The sequence below is a fragment of the Felis catus genome, chromosome D3 (genome assembly GCF_018350175.1).
Source record: "Felis catus isolate Fca126 chromosome D3, F.catus_Fca126_mat1.0, whole genome shotgun sequence".
Classification (NCBI taxonomy): domain Eukaryota; kingdom Metazoa; phylum Chordata; class Mammalia; order Carnivora; family Felidae; genus Felis; species Felis catus.
The window spans coordinates 41,644,095-41,664,467 of record NC_058379.1 but is presented as its reverse complement, the minus strand read 5'-3'; the positions used below and the strand labels follow the sequence as shown (position 1 = coordinate 41,664,467).

General features: G+C 37.7%; 1 protein-coding gene across 2 annotated transcripts in view; it reads right to left on the bottom strand.

The window, feature by feature from the left end:
• Nucleotides 1–20,373, bottom strand: part of METTL4 (methyltransferase 4, N6-adenosine) — a 681,840-nt gene that overhangs the window by 391,372 nt on the left and 270,095 nt on the right. For both annotated transcript variants that reach the window (XM_045041664.1, XR_006587915.1), the window contains exon 9: nucleotides 7,841–7,930. In XM_045041664.1, coding sequence (XP_044897599.1) covers nucleotides 7,841–7,930 — 90 coding nt within the window. The remainder of the gene's footprint in view (nucleotides 1–7,840; nucleotides 7,931–20,373) is intronic.

The window sequence follows — 20,373 nt, the reverse complement described above, 5'->3', positions numbered from 1 at the left end:
CCTCAATCCCAGCACAGGGAGCCACTCTGCCCATGTGCCAGCCTAGTTCACACCCCAGATCTGCCAGGGTGCTCTAGTCCATCAAAATGAACTCTTTCAAACCCATCTCATCTGAATTCAGAATCATTTAACTTTAGCAAAAGCAATCCACTTTTAATTATGATATAGATAGGAAATACAATGTTGGAAAGAGAATATGATGAGTTTGAAGCATTATGTCTGGTATACAGTGACACCTAAATAATTAGTAGTGATGACACAAACATGATTTTTTAATGTAATAATCAAAGAACCAAACAATCCATTTATATGAAGTTCAAGAACAAATAACACTAACTGATCATGACAGAAGTCAGAAAAACAGTTATCTCTTGGCAGAAAGTCTTATTAATTATAAAGGGGCACGAAGGAGCTTTGGGGTAATTAACACATTTTTTATCTCATCGTGATTTTGTTGGTGGTTATACTTAAAATGCGACCATTTTGCTACATGTAAGCTATACCTTAATTCAAAATGCAAAAATAAGAAGACAGCAAAGTTTGAGGAATGATTCCTCTCGTCTGTCCGTACTTTTCAAATATGTTTCTCCTTAACCCTCAAGAGAGATGAATGTACTGAAATGGTTTTTTTCTTCTATAAAAGCAGATATTCCCACCTCCAGCCATCAAATCCTACTAATTTTATTTAGTAAATAACAGATTATTTAGTTAGAGTCACAGAAACACAAAGTTTTCAAAATATTTTCTTCTGTTACCTAAAAAATTGGAAGCATGCCAAGTAAGAGTTGGCAAACTGGCAAGCACAAATTAAATTCACCTACCTTTTTTGTAATGGAAACTTTGATTACATTAACTTGGCTATATTAAAGCATTTCATTTTTTGCTTGGTTGTCTGTAGCTAAGCACTGGTTAGTAAGAGAATGTTTTTGAAACAGAACATTGTTACGTCTTCTTTGTGTTCTTTTAATTTTTCTCTTCATTATGCTTTTGTCCTCTACCTCAGACTTTAAACATTGTTCATCCTTTATATTGAAAAATAAATGTTGCAATTTAAACTCCAGAATACAAACTATTTTGAGAATTTCTGCAAGTCGGTAACAATATCACACAACTACCACATGGAATTGCTCTTTGAGGCATAAGATCAATGAATTAAATTTCTTTGTGGGTATCATTCAGAAATGACTTTGGGGTGAAACCATGTTAAGCTAAAGTAAGTAGAGACAATGCATTATTTAATAGTGTCTGAACTGGATTCTGATTGCTTGCATAAACAACTCATCAATCTTACTGTCTTCTTAGGGACACAAAGGATATAATTCCCTATCACCCGACACAAAATAAATATTTAAAAAGCCTTCCATAAATTTTTGGTTTTCAAGTATACAAAACAATTGAAAATTGAATTGGATTTTCACTTATTCTCAAAATTGAATTTTGTCACAAGATGACAAGTTATATTTAGAATATAACAAGCTATTGGCTGGGCTTGGTGAAGGTTGTTCCAGCAATCACTAGATTTAATTTTTAAAGGCTTTATTTTCTCTCTTCCCATCTTTCTCAGAAAACTAAAATAAGATTTGGTCCTAAATTGGAAATTTGGTATTACATGTTAAATTAGTAAATAAATCTAATCATAGAAATTCTATTTTAGCATCTTTCATAAATTTGGGGTGTGAATAACTTGTCACAGACATTAAGGAATAAATCTAGTTATAGAGTTAGAATAGAGTGTCATCTTTGATATATGTGCCTTCACAAATATGCCCCTTTATAAGATCATTTTGACTTTGTAAATATACAACATTTATGATCCTCTATTCCAGTGAAGCATTTATTAGACTATGGTAATTATTTGTTAATGTGTTTCCATAATCAGATTATTGGCTCCTCCAAGAAAGGGATAATAAAGTCACATATATATTCATATCCCTAAGGCCTACTGGTCTGGTATATAAAGGATTCCCAACACAAATCTGATGGAATAAATGAATTAATTATTCTCACCTCCTCTATTTTTCTACAGCAATACCAGATTCTCTCCAAATAAATTATCACTTCATTCTTCATTTTTCCCACAACGTCTCTAACTTTGGCTTCCTCTTTCAAGTGTATTCCATAATATTCTTGGGCCCTGGAATCTACTTTCAATTGATTCTCATTTTAATTCCATACTAAACTCTTTCATCTTACTAACCCATAATGTATCCCTCCAAAGTGGCCTTGAAATCAAAATCATTCAGTTGAAATTGTTTCCACAAAAGTATTAGAATCTGAGAGCCCCAAGTCATACCTTACTTTGTCTCAGTTCTGCTTCCTTTAGTTGATATATAATTCAATACTTCTGTCAAAGAATTTGTCTTATTGGGGAGATATTAAATAGAAACATGACTATTTGTATATTTATCTATAGCCTGTACCCACTCATTCTACAATATATCAAAGAAACTGAGAAATAAATTAAGCTACTCCCCTTTATAGCTTCATGGTATTCCATTATATATCATAATTTGTGCAACTAACTCATTTGTGAACAAATGGAGTGGAAACCACAGGAACATGATGTCATCCTAGAAGAGCAAAGAGAATGAAAGTGGAATTCTTGAAGGCACCACATTTAAAGCTGGAGAAAGGAAGGAGAGCAGAGATAAATAATTGACATGGCTCCATGCTGAGCCATAAATGAAGTGAAGCCAAAAATAGTCTAAAAATTAGAACAAGAAGGTAAAAAAGTGAGACTAATTCAGAAATCTAGAAATGTCCATATATTTCACCGATTATAAAAAGAACGTGGGAAAGATGGGAGAATTAGAAGGTGTGATTGTAAAATGAGTTCTTGGAGTCAGATTTGTCAGGTAAAGCAGTGATATGTTGATGATAAAATCCAGAGCATGGGCTAAGGAGTAAATTGCTGAAATTGATTTGAGGTGAAAACCATTAAAATAGCTGAGGTCAAAGCTGCGAGGTTAGGTGTGGAAGCTTCACCCAACATGAATGTTGAAATCACCCAGGCAGACAGAGACATAGAAAGGAACAGGTGAAAAAGCCAATCTGATTGAGATAGGGAATACAAGAGATTCTTCTCCAGCTCCACATCCAGGGAGTGCTGACCATTAAACCCCTTCCTATTTGACATACGGTTTCACTGCCCAGGGCTCATCAATGGACTCTGTGTGTTCTTGAATCTCAGACCCATAGGCATGCTCTCATCTGCTGCCCTAGAACAGAAACCCCAGCTTCTCTCCCTCCATCAGAACTTTTTCAGTTGCATTTCAGTATCTCAAGTCTGTAGAGGGTATACTGGACCAGATAAATGATATGGCTTGCTTTTTCAATAGCTCACTTGGCAGACACAGTGAAGCCCCTCTCAGATCACCCTTTGAGAAAGAACTGGGTGCCCAGCTGTGAGGAGTATCTCTAGTTAACCTTCAGCTGTCCAATCCTGCATGGTTTACCTCAGCTTCCAAGCCATGACCATGTTCTTCCCCTGGCAACCCCCAACCAATGACTTAGTGAAGGAGAAGTCCTACTCTTCACAGGTCTGCCCACAGTCTGTGACTGAGCAAAATGTTGGTACAAGGATTTAGGCATTTCTGTGCAATGGGACACTCCTCTAGTGAACAGTTTTTTCTCTAGAGCTTCCCATGGGTTGGCAGGGGCTTGCTGAGGTCTGCATTGTGGTCCAATAGCTCTCCTGGACCAATCTTGCTTCTTCCCTTTTCCTTTCACTAGTGACACTCTTCAACAAACTCTTTTTACTCCCAACTGTCTCAGTAAAGCTAGATGCTGGAGCTCCAACAATATGCCAGGTTCTGATTCCTCTCTTTCCATCTCATGGCTCCAAAGTCCTCCAAAGTATTGATGTCTTGCACAGAATCTATGTGGGAACAAGATGACTGCAGCTTTTCTTTACTTATTCTCTTCTTTGAGTCTAGCAGAAAAGAGCACCTCTTCCTGGAACCTCATAAAAAGCCTCATTGTTTAGATCCATTTTCATCCCTAAACCATGACGGGGGGGATGGCATTATGCCAGTAAGGGCCCATCCTGGGAACTAATCATGGGATCAGTCCTACCCAAATCACATGGGCTGAGAACAAGACTTCTCCAAACAAAAATCAGGGTTATTCAAACTTGCTGTTCTTGCAATCTGTGTGACGTGGGACCCTGACAACCATTAACATTAACATTTCCCCCAGACTGTGCAATTCTGCCTCTAGAGCCTCATACACAAGACTAAGAACTTTGCTTCCACAAGGAAAGATCTCTTTTGCCATTCCGCATTCCTCTGCAAGGAGTTTTGCCACATGTCTGAGAAACTTTTCTTCTATGTCACAATCAACCTCCTGTGGCCAACCATTTGTCTTGACCCCTTCGAATTCTTTTAGGAACAAATCAGCATAAATGTTGTGCTTCTATCAGGTCTGCTCTGAGGCAGAAAATCACTGTGTTCCTCACACAACTGCATTGAGTCTCGACTAGTGTCTACCTCAGTGTTTGTTTTTTTTTTACCTCAGTTTTGATGAATGTAAGTAGTAGCAAAGTTGCAACAGTCCTGTCTCCAAAACCTCTCCCCTGCTGCTCTCAGTAATGTGGGAATAAGTTGCATTATTTATCAATATATTTATCCATACATTTATCCAGTATACTTCCCTGATAGTAAAAGCAATCAATTAAAATATATAAACTTATTAATCTTAACTAGTTTGAATTGAGCTTTAGGGCTTCTACGTTTTAAAAGAAAAGATGAATGGGGCGCCTGGGTGGCGCAGTCGGTTAAGCGTCACGGTCTGTGAGTTAGAGCCCCGCGTCAGGCTCTGGGCTGATGGCTCAGAGCCTGGAGCCTGTTTCCGATTCTGTGTCTCCCTCTCTCTCTGCCCCTCCCCCGTTCATGCTCTGTCTCTCTCTGTCCCAAAAATAAATAAACGTTGAAAAAAAAATTTTTAAAAATAAAAGAAAAGTTGAATCTAGGGGTGCCTAAGTGGCTCAGTCGGTTAAGTGTCCGACTTTGCCTCAGGTCATGATCTCATGGTCCTTGAGTTCAAGGTTTGCGAGTTCAAGCCCTGCGTCAGGCTCTGGGCTGACAGCTCAGAGCCTGGAACCTGCTTTGGATTCTGTGTCTCCCTCTCTCTCTGCCCCTCCCTGCTCATGCTCTCTCTCTCTTTCTCTCAAAAATGAATAAAACATAAAAAAAATTTTAATAAAAGAAACGCTGAATCTTGACTAAAAATGCAGATATATTTTAGGCTTTGAAGCCATTTCCTCATGTGTGTAGAAACACCTGATTTTATTGTTTCAGTGATAATCCAAGTTCTACAAGTGAACTTAGGTCCAAGAGAAAAATTTACACCTTCAGAAACTAATCAAACTACAAAATGTAATTGTATGACTTAATATGGCCTAAGTTATCAGTCTTATTGTCAGAATATATTGATAGTGAATTAGTAATTGCTATCCATTTCATAATTAACAAATGCTTTTATCAATAATGAAAAAGAAACCAAGCTCAACATGAAATGTATACACCTCTCGATGTTGCCTTCTGCTGGGGGCCTGGTGTGGGAAGGGAAAAGGAGAGTGAGAAACAAAACATGAAATAGAGCAGTGGTTTCTATTTACCACCATATTTTTTAATGAAATTTGCTGAAAGACAAAAGATACAATACCCTCACAATGTTTTTTTATATTAAGGTGATGGCCTTCTCTCTATTGCCCTTCTACAGGTTTTTTTTGCCTTAAGCAGTTAGTTAAGCCTTAAGCAGGTAACGGTTGTATTTGCATTATACAGCATTCACCTGAAGAAAGGTAGTACATCATGAGATGTGAAAAATACATACTTTCACTGTGGAAAAACATCATTTCTTACTGTGATTTTACTTTTTTGACTTTTGATTTTGAGATCAATTTATGGGCTATTACTTTAAGACAGATTTTCCAATCACCAAGGCAGATTATTTCCATTCAAATATAGGCAGCCCAAGGAAGTATTAAAAGGTAATATTTTATGATTGTGACTAAATGAAGTTTTAAACAAGACTGATATAATTCTTAAACTCTCCTTAGCTCCCCTATGTAGCCTCCTTATTTGTATCTTATTCTCTCATACAACATGTCTCCCAATAGGGTATGTTTATCACTAAATAGCTGTTCTGCAGTTTCAAACTCCTTGGCCATTTCTGCTATTGTTTTGTGAAATCACCCTTTGCTCCAAGGGAACCATGCATTTGTTACAGGGACTGAAACAGCCTGCAATTGGCAAATGATGGCAGACCCCATCTGCTACTGACGTTTCCAAACTCTGTCATCAGCATTACTTCAGCCTCTCTGGACTACATGCATTTCTAATCCCCTCTCTTTGTGGCTCATCCTACCTCCCCATTTTCCCAAAGGATTGCTTTCTTCTAATAATGGCCTAACAATTATCATCTGCTATTCTGTCATGACCTGTGTAGCAATATACAACATTTATCATTTATGAATTGCAGCATCTCCAAAGATTGAAATGGACCCAGGGCATAATCCAGGCTTCACATCTGTACAGTGGGTTAGAAAGTCCCATCCCCTCCTGTTCCTCCTGTTGGTGCATATGGCAGCCAGCCCTGCCACTCTGCCAAGACACACTGACTTTGCTGAACATTTGACAGTTTACTGTGAAGGCAGGAAAATCTAGTAAAGGTTTCAGAACGTCTGAGCATCCACGTGGGATTTTGGAGAAGGAAGGTTATTTGTTATATGACCTCACCTGTCTTAATTGACAGTCCAGAAAATTGAGTTGTGTCTCCACAAACTGATTCATAATCCACCCCACAACTTTTGGTACAGTCAGATAAAGTCGTCAGGGCATAGTAATTCATAAGTGGCTGTCTCAAATACTTAGTAGGAGGCTATATAAAGCAGCTTACATCCAAGGATCTCAAGGAACTGCTCAGAGGATCTGAAATATATCCTAACATTAGCATTCAAGTCAAAAGTTACCTCTTCACTTACAGGAGGACATAAAATACATTGGGGGAAATTTTAGGTTCATTTTACAGCCATGAATCATAGGCTTAATGATGGGGAATTGATCATACCAAAAACCACAAATGTAAAATCCTCTCTTCCATGCTATTCTTAGACAATTTCTAAGCACAAATAAAAAACTAAATTGTGACAAGAAAGATTTTTTTTTTGTCAGTTCCAGTTCTTAAAATTCAATGAAGTTAAAAAGAAAATTGTAAAAGGTTGGGAGTTTGGGAATTCTTAATAATGTACCCACCTGTCAAAAGTCAAATAGTTTTATAATCCATTCGGAGATTCTTCCATCAATATTTTATCTATTTTATTGTTAGTGGTATATGAAGGCAACAATGAGCAGAGTGTTCTACCAGATTCCCAAGAACTTAAAAGTAACAGAAATTAGGTTGCAATAAAGCTAGTAAAATATACACACAAAAGGAAATGAATTTCAAGACTCTCAGCTCCTGTGAGAGTAATCCAATCATTGTGTAAATGAATACAAACACCTAACACCCAATCCAAATGGACTGGATAAAATATCAGAGTGAAAAAACTAGAACGTGATTATAAGTTGGTAAACAGTAACACCCATGTGACTGTAATTTATCTAGAGGAAGACGCTAAGAACAAAATCACACTGGAGAGCTTGGAACATATAAATGGGAACTGGAAGAAATGAGAACTTGGCAGTGTTTATCCAGTACTACCCTGAGAGAAGAAACACTGAATCCACGAAAAACAAAGTACCCCTGGAGAAATAAAATAGCATAACTCTTAAGAACGTTGGATTTAGACTCTGATTACCTGGGTTTTAATCCAACTTCTAAAACTCGCCTGCCCTACCTGAGGAGAGTTCGTTCCTTAAACTCTGGTTCCTCCATTTTTGCATCTTCTTAGTGGGGAGGACACTTCCTAGGAGGTTACTTCCCGGAGCTGCTGAGAGGATTTATGAATTAATATAAACAAAGCATTTATACTACTATGCCTGACAACATGATTAATAAATATTACCACATATTGTTATAACTCCATTGTGGCTCAGGGATGACTCAATAGGCCCTACCATCGGCTGTTTGACATCTTCAAGATTACCCATCTCCCTTTACTTTAATTCCAGGCTTACCAAACAACCTTTAAATTATTAATTTGGTCTTCCAGGCATCCTGATACAACCAAGTGGGTGCCCTGGATGAGGTTATGAATATTCCTCCTCATATTCCCTTACTCCATTGTGATTTGACAAATTGTCAGTCTGCTTTGTGTATTTTAGTCTCTTATGGAATGATTAGCATGAGAGGTCAGCCTCTGTCAGTCTGCTCTACTCCAGGACTCTGACAAAATTCATCAACATAATGCCACCACGCAGGGTCTCTTAGTTAGAACTTTACACCTTCACACTTTCACACCTTCTCCTGAAGACATCCCCTTTACACCATGTTCTGCTAAACAACCCCTTTCCTTCCCACAATGCCAATTAAAATATCCGTGTTCTGGAATGAATATAACATTGTTTATCCATTATTATGAGTTTATTTAATTATAATTTAAATCTGATGAGCTTGAGCCCTAAGGGTCAGCTTAATTTAAATCAAATAGATGCTTTACATCTTTTGCTAAAAACAAGATACAATTGATCCACCATGTTAAAAACGGGCACTTAGAGTTGATAGTTTACCAATTAATGTAAAACTTTAAAAATTAACCCTGATTAGGCAAATTGGAGTAGGCAAATGCAGATGCTGTGGTAAAATCTTTAATTTTAAAGACATGTATTCTTAAAGAAGCTATCTTCAACAATTCCCTTTGCTTTTCTATATTTAAGTATTTTCACAATGGTATTCCTTAGATGGCCCAGCAAATACAAGTAAAATGGCATTTCCTTTATCAAAAGAATCAATCTTTCTAAAATGTATTACACATTCTTCCCCAGCTGAGGTAAAGAAAAGAAAATCTGCTGAACATAATTTAATTTTTCTTGACGGATCAAGGGTTGTCATCATGAACATTAATTATTGTGCTATGCTGTGCACTCAGGGATCATGATATATGGAATTGATTATTCTTCCTTTGAATTTCTCACAAGAGTGGAGCACTTTCATTTTTTTCTCTTTTTCCAACTTTATGCCTGCTATTCACTGTCTTTTTTTTACCCTTCTGTTCATTTTATGTTTAATTGTATTTTTTTTACCTTATATACAGAAAAGAACATAAGCCTTTTTTTTCCCCTCAGCTTACTTCTGAATCAAACTAATCAGGAAAAGTATAGATAAATGAATAAGCAAATACCAGTCTTAATGTTGATATCACAGAGATCCATGAATGTGACCCAGGTTCTGCAAACCATGGGACTTTTGGAACTAAAGCCCATAATATGACCAACTTGCCCCCTAATACCAGGCTGTATTCTAGGTACTGGCCCTGTAAAAGATATAGTACAGAGGAGCAGCATGTTGTAAGCAGCTAGTTCCCAAAAGAAATAGAAAGGAAGAAGCTGAAATCTTGCTCCTAAGTTAACCAATTACTGCTAGAGGAAGTGAGGGATGTAGAGAGGCCAAAAACATAACACCACTGGATAGCTACATATATAAATCAACTAACAATGAGAAAGAAAATTCTACCCCAAAGAAACCAAACATAAAAACTGGAATCTCAACTCCACCACAACCATGTGAACATGATCCTGGGCAAATTACCAAACCTCACTAATGCTCAATTTCTTTGTCTTTAAATGAATACAAGTAAATGAATAAAATAAATACCGTGCCTACTTCAGTGAGTTACTGCAAAGATTAAATTAAATAATATATGGCAAAATAAAGGCTCTCTGTAATTACAACTATATTCACTACCACTTCTCTTCCTCCCTCACCTCTTACCTGTTCCTTGGCTTCAGCACCAAGGAGATAAGGCATACGTAACATTTGCAAATCAATGAAAGCTTATCTTTCTGTAAGTTACTGATCAGTTACTTCAGTAATCTTAGTTTTGGCTTTTCTTAGCTGTATTCATCACGTCTTGTGCTTAGAGGCTTTTTGCCTTTACATTATTTGGAGGCTTTTCAGGGGTTTACTGTTACTGGGCAGCTGGTAGCAAAATTACTTTTTTCATATAACAGCAAACATTAAGTGCCTGAGTTCACAAAGTATAAAACATGATCCCTACTTTCATAGGAACTTGAAACCTAATTTAAAAATAACTATCATAATTGTTTCAACCCAAAAATGTCTGCAATAGGCAGTGCACTCAGGAGAGCCAAACTAACTGAATGAAAGCAACAGAAGGCTGTTAGCCTGCATCTAGAATGGGGGGATGCAAAAGAGTCAAGTCTAATATTGAATTTCAAAGAGTATGTCTTTGTTGGGGGGGAGGGGTAATATCAAGTACCAAAAAAATAATAGTAATAACTGAAGTCCACATTCACAGGGTAAAAATGAATAGGGAAACAATACCAATATTTCAGGATGACTGAGTTTCTTAACATGAGGTAGATTATTAGATCTGAAATCTGGTAACTTAAAGAAAGTTCATAGAATCTAGAAACTATAGAAGAGGCCAGCATGATCTGGGCGAAAGTCAAATTCCCCAGTCCAGGGACCAAGATTCAGGGCCAAGTTCTAGGCTTCAGGTAGCTATTAACAAGTGCAATTTGGGCAAAAATGGTCACTTGAATACATCAGCCACTAACAGCGTGTTACATTTGGGACTATCATCCAATTGCAGTATGATGCCTGGAACCACCAGTCACCTGAAGGTTGGTTAGCTGACTATTTCCTAGGCAAACTTGAGCTGATAAAAAATATGCTGCTCATATATACATAATTCATTCAGGAATGCATGCATTCAATTCATTCACTTTAAAACTTTCTGTTCAGCACCCACTTATAGAAAAGAATGTTCTTTCTCTCTCTTACTCTTGGATTTTCCAAAATCCATACCTGGGAAGTAGAGTGACTTACTTGGCCATACTTGGCTCAGTTCTGTCCCCTTTTCTTTTGGAAGTAAGATTAATAGGACCATATGCTTCTCACAAAGCACTATGGCCTATAAATGTAGACACTACTAGTAACTTTAGTAATAAAGTTTTATTATTTTATTTACTCTTTGAATTATTTCTCAAGTAGGTCAGAATTCTTGAAGGGAACAGTATACTAAATGTGTAATAAATGTTCCAAACACTGTACTATGGTGTATCAACCCCATGTTTCTGCAAGTAATTATAATCCTGAGTCTGCTGCATTCTGAAAGGTCTGAAATTTGAAGTAGTAAAGAGATAAGCATTCCATAAAGAAGAAGGATATGAGCCAAAAGCATTATCTCTTTTAATTTCAGAGTTCATTATGCAAGTGGGAATTCATCTATAAGATTTACTGGGGAAACAAGAGAACACTTACCCCTACATTCACCTCTCCTTCTTGAAAACAGTGGATTAGAAGATTAGAAGAACCCCTGTCTTCATCCATGTAAATCTGCATCCATTATTTTTATTTTGGATATTCTTAGTAATGGCTACTATATTAAACGTGAACCTCAAGAGTAAATGAAATACCCTAATTCTCTAGGATCCCAGCCCCTCCCTTGTTCTTTATGGAGCAACCCAAATTGCCCACAATCTCTTGAGACTCTTCTATAACTAGAATTCTCTTTTTCTATAGAGAATGCTATTAAATGGCTTGCCAACAGCCCTAGATATTAACAAATTCTCTATGTTCAGGAAATGTTTTCCCTTGAGACTAATCAGAGAACATTCCAGCTTCTCTTGTTATGCTTTCTCCAATTCAACCAGACCATGATCATAGCTTCTCTCAGTCTATTCCAATTCAGAAGCCCCACAGGCTTCCAACTCCAAGACAGGCTGTATAACTTTCTCTAGGTCTGATTTAAGCCCTTCCTTATCAAAAGGCTCCCCCCCCCTTATTAACAAGAAATTAAGAGAAATAATCCCCACGGTCACCCAAGTGAATTTGATATTGATTCCAAATTGGCTTGTGTGGAATAGTGGAAAGAACCCAGGGCTTTAAATTTGGACAAGTTTGAGTCCAAATAACAGCTCCCCATTTGTAATAGGCATAGTCATTTGATGCACATTTGTTCTACATTCTTTTCCATTTGACTTCTTGATCTAAAAGCCACTTTTCCCAGGTGCCCTTGCAACTAAGATTCAGGCGTGCTCTAGGTTCCACCAATAGGAAGCACTCATGGGAGATTTACAATACAGCCACTTCTATAGCTCCTACTATTTCTTCTACCATGCAGATATATAGGGATTATAGGAATTTGATTTTCCTAAAACAGCATTAGCAAAGGGTGTGAGTGTCTAGTAGCCAGCTTAATGAATGCTGAAAGACAGGAAGCAGGTTATAAATTCAGATTGGCTCTAGAGCCACTAGTTCTGATGTCAGTATCTAAACCCCAGACCATAGCTAAGACATTGTGGTCTTGAAGCAGCAATGGGCATGAACCTTCATGATTCCCGGTTGGGAGTTGTTCCAGGAGGCCCAGGTTAAGGACTGATGCTTCAGCACTTTCCATAACTTTGTAAACACCAAAATTTCTTAAATTAAATCCCTTTTCATTTAAAATAGCTAGAATAATGGTGCCTGGGTGGCTCAGTCATTTAAGTGTCTCACTCTTGATTTTGGCTCAGGTCATGATCTCACTGCTCCTACTGTTGGGCTCTGCACTCCCAGCACAGAGACTGCTTGGAATTCTCTCACTCCTCTCTCTCTTCCCCTCCTCTTCCCACTTTCTCTGTCCCTCAAAATAAATAGATAGACATTAAAAAAATAGCTAGAGTGATTTCTATACTCTGCAACTGAATCTTCATAAGTTTTTTTCTCTCTCTCTCTTAAAGCCAGTTTCCTTACATGAAAATAAATAAAATGCCTCTTATCTTGCAGGCCACTTGTAATAATTAGTGGTGATTCATTTCATGATGTGAGTAGAGACAGTCACAGCTACTGAGGAAGCTAAATGGGAGCTTCCCATTATGTGTCTCATCCACCATGGACAATTCTGTCTTTCAGCAAAGGGAGTGCACCACACCCCAAAGTACAGCTCACCAGCTCTCGACCTTCCTAGATATCTACTTTCTTCAAAATTAAGGACCTCCTCTTCAGGGCACATCAGATCAACCAAACTGTGAAACCATTTCTTCCTCAGGTAGCTGACACCATGAAAGATTTCACACCTTTGATGAGAACAGCTCTCTCTACAGTACCAGTCACCAAAATACCGTAACGTAGTACAACACACAATACTATAACAAGAGTTATAAGCATACAGTATCAGAAGGGGCATTCCCAATAAAGCATCATTCAAAGATTGAGCCAAGCCTGACATATACTAGGTATTGGATAAATATATTTGGATAAATAAATGCCTGAACACATGCATGAATGAGCTAACTATGCCAGAAATTATTTTGAATCTTTACATTATCATTTCCTATCACTATTTTAGTGGGAATCTCAGTAAAAACTTCCCAGTTGAGAGGAAAATGTTATTAGTTCTATGTCATGCATTAGAATTAAAACTATATTCTTTCTTTCTTTTCTTTCTTTCTTCCTTTCAGCTTTCAGATATTTTGTTCTTTCAATAAAAATGTGATGCTTTATCTCAGTCATAGTATCCTGAATATAGGAAGGTTTTAATGTTTGTAGTGCTGGTTCAGCTCATTCATGGTTCCACAAAACCATAAAAAGACATTTTAAAGGAGTTCCTGAGTCAGGTCCCCTAATCAATTGCCCTATATCATAATCCAGAGAACTCTATTAACCTGCCTTATATAATGCATTGTTCAGAAGTTCTAAAATCCCCTATCTCCCCATCTTATAAAGAAAAGACAATAAAGTGAATTCTTCTGGGAAAAGAATTTGTTACTTCTAGGTTATGAGTGTAGCTATGCCTGAGAACAGGTGCTATGAAATTAAAATCACTAGCCCTGAGAACTCACCAGGTACATGGAGCAGAGAGGTGAACTGGGGGAGAGAGAAGCAATGGAGGGCAGGGAGCTGTTTTTGCTTACAGAGAGAGGACAGAGATGGATGAGGGTAGGGGAAAAGCACCCCACCCCAAAAGCAACTGGATAGAAAGTGGAAAAGTGGAAACAGCTACAGGGACTGAACTAACAAGGGAGAAAGGAGAAAAGAGAGGGTTTAAACTCCATTAAGACTCTATAAACAGGGGAAGCACAGAGTCTGAAACTCTGCAGCTCAATACCTGGTGGTGCTCTGGTGGGAAGCAGAATCCCCACCAGAATTCTGTGGGATTCTGGCAAATCCCCAGAAGCAGAGTGGGGTCCAGTAGGTCCTCGGGCCATATGGGGAGAAGCAGTTCCACTGCTGAAAGGACATTTGTTAAATGCTGTACAGCCACCTGGTCCCAGCAGACCCCAGAAAACAACCACATTCGCTGGTGCTGAAACATGGTTGTTAAGGGTGAATTCTGGTACCAGATGTGTGTTGTGATTTTCCATAATCCCTAAAATTCTGGTGCTACCCAATTGCGTGAACTTTTTCTGGGGTGGGCTGGCACACAGCCGCAGTCTCTGGGCATTGCAGAAACACGGTCCCACAAACATTCCTGGGTGCAGCCAGCACCTGGCCATTGTTCAGTGAGACCCCCACGCAGAGGGTCAGAATGGGTCAAACCTACAGTGCCTCAGAAGTGAAGGGTCAGGAAACACAAACACATTTGAGATAAAACTCAGGAGGGAGGTGCCTCCTGGCAACCAGATAGCTTGGTCACAGACAGTGTAAAAGCAGGGGGTAGGGAGTGGACAGAAGCCAGAAACAAAGAAGGGGTGCTCAATTGCTAGTCAGGGAGAGTACAGAGTTCAGATACTAGACACCAGGTAGCTGGGTGATGCCAGTTTCACCCCTCCCATGCATACGCACCTACATCACAACGACAATCCACCCCAGTAAGCTAGTCAACACCATAGTGTAGAATAAGCCCCGTCCAACTAGGCCAACCTGGCTCTTCAGGAACACGGCAAATCTCTCCACTTGCTTAGTTTACAGACTATAAAGTACCTCATAGTTTGACTTCTAAGGAAAAACAATGTAATTTCAATCATATTTCAGACTGTTTGCTGGTCCATTTATATAATTTTCTTTTTTTTCTTTTTTCATTTCTTTCCTTTTTCTTGAATACAGAAAGGGAAAATATTTACTTTTATTAAAAATATTTTTCTTTATTTTTTCTACTATATTTTTTACTTTTTTGTAAATCTTTCAAATTCTATTTTACTTCATTCATTTCATTTTATTCTATTTCATTGTATACATTTTCTAAATTTTCAATTTTTTTTCTTTTTTGTCTAATCTATCAAGTTCCTTTCAATAACCAGACCAAAACACACCTAGGATCTAGCATCACTTATTTCATTTGTGTGTCTATGTGTGTGTTGTTTTTAATTTTTTAATTTAATTTTTTACCTTATTAATTCATTTTCTTCCATCAAAATGATGAAATAAAGGAATTCAACACAAAAGAAAGCAGGAATAAATGACAGCGAAGGACTTAATCAATACATATACAAGCAAGATGTCTGAACCAGAATTTAGAATCACAATATTAAGAATAACACTTGGTGTCAAAAATAGATTAGAATCCCTTTCTGTGGGGATAAAAGATGTAAAAGCTAGTCAGGATGAAATAAAAAAAGTTATAACTGAGCTGCAATCTCAAATGGAGGCCATAGCAGCAAGGATGCATTGGGTAGAGCAGCAAAGAAGTGATATAGAGGACAAACTATGGAGAGTAAAGAAGCAGAAAAAAAGAGGAAGACTAAGACAAAAGAGCACAATCTAAGAATTAGAGAAATCAGTGACTCATTTAAAAGGAACAACATCAGAATCATGGCTGTCCCACAAGATGAAGAGAGAAAAAGGAGTAGAAGGGTTATGTGTGCAAATCATAGTGGAAAATATTCCTAACCTGAGGAAAGACACAGACATCAAAATCCAGGTAGCACAGAGAACACCTATAAGATTCAACAAAAACCGATCATCAACAAGGCATATCATAGTCAAATTGACAAAATACTCAGGCAAGGAAAGAATCATGAAAGCAGCAAGGGAAAAAAATCCTTAACCTACAAGGGAAGACAGATCAGGTTTGCAGCAGACCTATCCACAGAAACTTGGCAGGCCAGAAAGGAATGGCAGGATATATTCAATGTGCTGAATTGGAAAAATATGCAGCCAAGAATTCTTTATCCATCACGGCTGTCATTCAAAGTAGAAGGAGATTAAAAATTTCTCAGACAAACAAAAATTAAAGGAGTTTGTGACCACTAAACCAGTTGTGCAAGACAATTTAAGGTGGACTCTCTGAGGGATAAAAGATGGAGGGAAAAAAAAGACCAAAAGCAACCAAGACTAGAAAGGACCAGAGGACACCACCAGAAACTCCAACTCTACAAGCAACATAATGGCAATAAATTCATGTCTTTCAGTACTCACTCTAAACATCAACCGACTAAATGCTCCAATCAAAGGACAGGGGGTAACAGAATGGATAAGAAAGATCCATCTACACGCTGTTTACAAGAGACCCACTTTAGACCTAAAGACACCTTCAGATTGAAAGTAAGAGGATGAAGAACCATCTATCATGCTAATGATTGACAAAAGAAAGATAGAGTAGCCATATTTATATCAGACAAACAAGACTTTAAAATTTTTTTTTAACGTTTATTTTTATTTTTGGGACAGAGAGAGACAGAGCATGAACGGGGGAGGGGCAGAGGGAGAGGGAGACACAGAATCGGAAACAGGCTCCAGGCTCCGAGCCATCAGCCCAGAGCCTGATGCGGGGCTCGAACTCACGGACCGCGAGATCGTGACCTGGCTGAAGTCGGACGCTTAACCGACTGCGCCACCCAGGCGCCCCAAGACTTTAAAATAAAGACTGTAACAAGAGATGAAGAAGGGCATTATATCATAATTAAGGGGTCTATCCACCAATCTAACAATTATAAACATTTATGCGCCAATTGTGAAAGCACCTAAATATATAAATCAATGAATCACAAACATAAAGAAAGTCATTGATAATAATACCATAATACTAGGGGACTTCAACACCCCACTTGCAGAAATGGACAGATATTCTAAACAGAAAATCAACAAGAAAACAATGATTTTGAATGACACACTGGACCAGATGGACTTAACAGATGTATTCAGAACATTGCACCCTAAAGCAGCAGAATTTACATTCTTCTCCAGTGCACAGGGAATGTTCTCCAGAATAGATCACATACTGGGACACAAATCAGCCCTCACCAAGTACAAAAAGATTGAGATCATACCGTGCATATTTTCAGACCACCATGCTATGAAACTCGAAATCAAATACAAGAAAAAAATTGGAAAGATAACAAACACTTGGAGACTCAAGAAGATCCTACTAAAGAAGTTAACCAAGAAGCTAACCAAGAAGTTAAGCAAATGAAGCAAAAGATTCCATGCTCCAGGATAGGAAGAACAAATATTGTTAAAATGTCAATACTACCCAAAGCAATTACATATTCAGTGCAATCCCTATCAAAATAACACCAGCATTCTTCAGAGAGCTAGAACAAACAATCCTTACATTTGTATGGAACCACAAAAGACCCCAACTAGCCAAAGCAATCTTGAAAAAGAAAACCAAACCAGGAGGCATCACAATCCCAGACTTTAAGCTATACTATAAACTGTAATCATCAAGACAGTATGGTACTGGCACAAAAACAGACACTCAGATCAATGGAACAGAGAACCCAGAAGTGGACCCACAAACGTAGGGCCAACTAATCTTTGACAAAGCAGGAAAAAATATCCAATTGAAAAAAGACAGTCTCTTCAGCAAGTGGTGCTGGGAAAATTGGACAGCGACATGGAGAAGAATGAACCTGGACCAGTTTCTTATACCATACACAAAAATAAACTCAAAATGGATGAAAGACCTCAATGTAAGACAGGAAGCCATCAAAATCCTAGAGGAGAAAGCAGGCAAAAACCTTTTGACCTTGGCCACAGCAACTTCTTACTCAAAACATCTCTGGAGGCAAGGGAAACAAAAGCAAAAATGAACTATTGGGACCTCATCAAAATAAAAACTTCGGTACAGCGAAGGAAACAATCAGCAAACTGAAAGGCAGCCAACGGATAGGAGAAGATATTTGCAAATAGCATATCAGATAAAGGTTATTTTCCAAAATCTATAAAGAAGTTACCAAACTCAACATCCAAAAAACAAATAATCCAGTGAAGAAATGGGCAAAAGACATGAATAGATACTTCTCCAAAGAAGACGGCCAGCCTACAGAAGAAAAAACCGACAAATGGCCAGATGGCCAACCGACATATGAAAAAATGCTCAACATCACTCATCATCAAGGAAATACAAATCAAAACCACAATGAGATGCCACCTCAACCTCACACCTGTCAGAATGACTAACATTAACAACTCAGGCAACAACAGATAATGGAGAGGAGGCCAAGAAACAGGTTCTCTTTTGCATTGCTGGTGGGAATGGAAGCTGCTGCAGCCACTCTGGAAAACAGTATGGGGGTTCCTCAAAAATTAAAAATAGAACTACCCTACAACCCAGCAATTGCACTACTAGGCATTTATCCAAGGGATACAGGTATGCTGTTTCGAAGGGACACATGCACCCCCATGTTTATAGCAGCACTATCTACAATAGCCAAAGTATGGAAAGAGCCCAAATGTCCATCAATGGATGAATGGATAAAGAAGATGTGGTGTATATATACAATGGAGTATTACTCGGCAATCCAAAAGAATGAAATCTTGCCGTTTGTAACTATGTGGATGGAACTAGAGGGTATTATGCTAAGCAAAATTAGTCAGTCAGAGAAAGACAAATATCATATGACTTCACTCACATGAGGTTTTAAGATACAAAACAGATGAACATAAAGGAAGGTAAGCAAATATAATATAAAAACAGGGAGGGAGACAAAAACACAAAAGACTCTTAAATATGAAGAACAAACAGAGGGTTGCTGGAGGGGTTGTGGGAGGGGGGATGGGCTAAATGGGTAGGGGCATTAAGGAATTTACTCCTGAAATCACTGTCACATTATATGCTAACTAACTTAGATGTAAATTTTAAGAATAAATTAAATAAAAATAAAAAAATTGTAATTAGTAAACATTAAAAAATAAAAAATTTATATTATATTATATTATATTATATTATATTATATTATATTATATTATATTATATTATATTATAATATCACTAGTCCTAAGTAAAAATCCAAACCACCATCCTGAAAAAACATCTCATAGGAGCACCTGGCTGGGTTGGTCAGTTGGTTAAAGTGCCTGGCTCTTGGTTTCGGCTCAGGTCATGATCCGAACGTTGTGGGATCAAGCCCAGCATGAGTGAGCTCTGACAGTGCAGAGCCTGCTTAGGATTCTCTCTCTCCCTCTCTCTCTGCCCCTCCCCCACTCGCTCACGCGTGTGCCTTCTTTCTTTCTCTCTCTTTCTCTCTCCCCCTTGCAAAAAAAAAAAAAAAAAAAAACAGAAAAAGAAAAATATATATCTCATAGTACCACATTATAATGAAATCAGCACACAAGCCTATTATGTGCACGATGCAAGGCAGGACCTTGATAGAAATTAGTCATTTTACAAGTCAAGTCTTTATGTGATATTTGGTTTCAATAATCGTAAAGCATCTCTGTTTAGTATGTGATTTAAAGAATATACTGTTATTTAATTTCTTGAAAGTAGATTCATGGTATTGTTGGTGAAAAAGATTGATTATAAAACAGGAATGCTTAATGCTTGTTTATATGTATTATTTAAGTATATAGAAAACAACCAGGAGGTGGTTACACGCTAAAGTGGTAGTAGTTGTTATCTTTGGATAATAGTTTTGAAGGATTTTTTTTCCTTTTTTCTGTGTGATTACTGGTATCTTCTAAACATTCTAAAATGAGCATGCTTTCTTATAAGAATAGGCCAGAATTTTAAAAAATATATATGAAGAGTGTGCTTAATTCTTCCTTTTTCCCTTTACCTTTCCCACTCACACCGTCGACTCTGCAGTCCTTGCACCAACACTAATTACCTGTGAGTAAATGTTGAAACTTCAGGTCACCCTAAAGACATATCCACATATACAACATGAGCACTTTTTCTGGCATGTTCCTGAGCTTATTAGATTCTCTTCTGGGCCCCATAAGCTAAAACATTTTCAACTTAAAAGCTGCACCTATAACAAATAAATATGTTTCAACTTAGTGATTGAGGCAAAAATTAACACTGATATATGGGGCAAATTGAGGATCTGGTTCATTACTTACAAAACCAAGGGATCTTCTGCATATATGAAAACTAAGTAA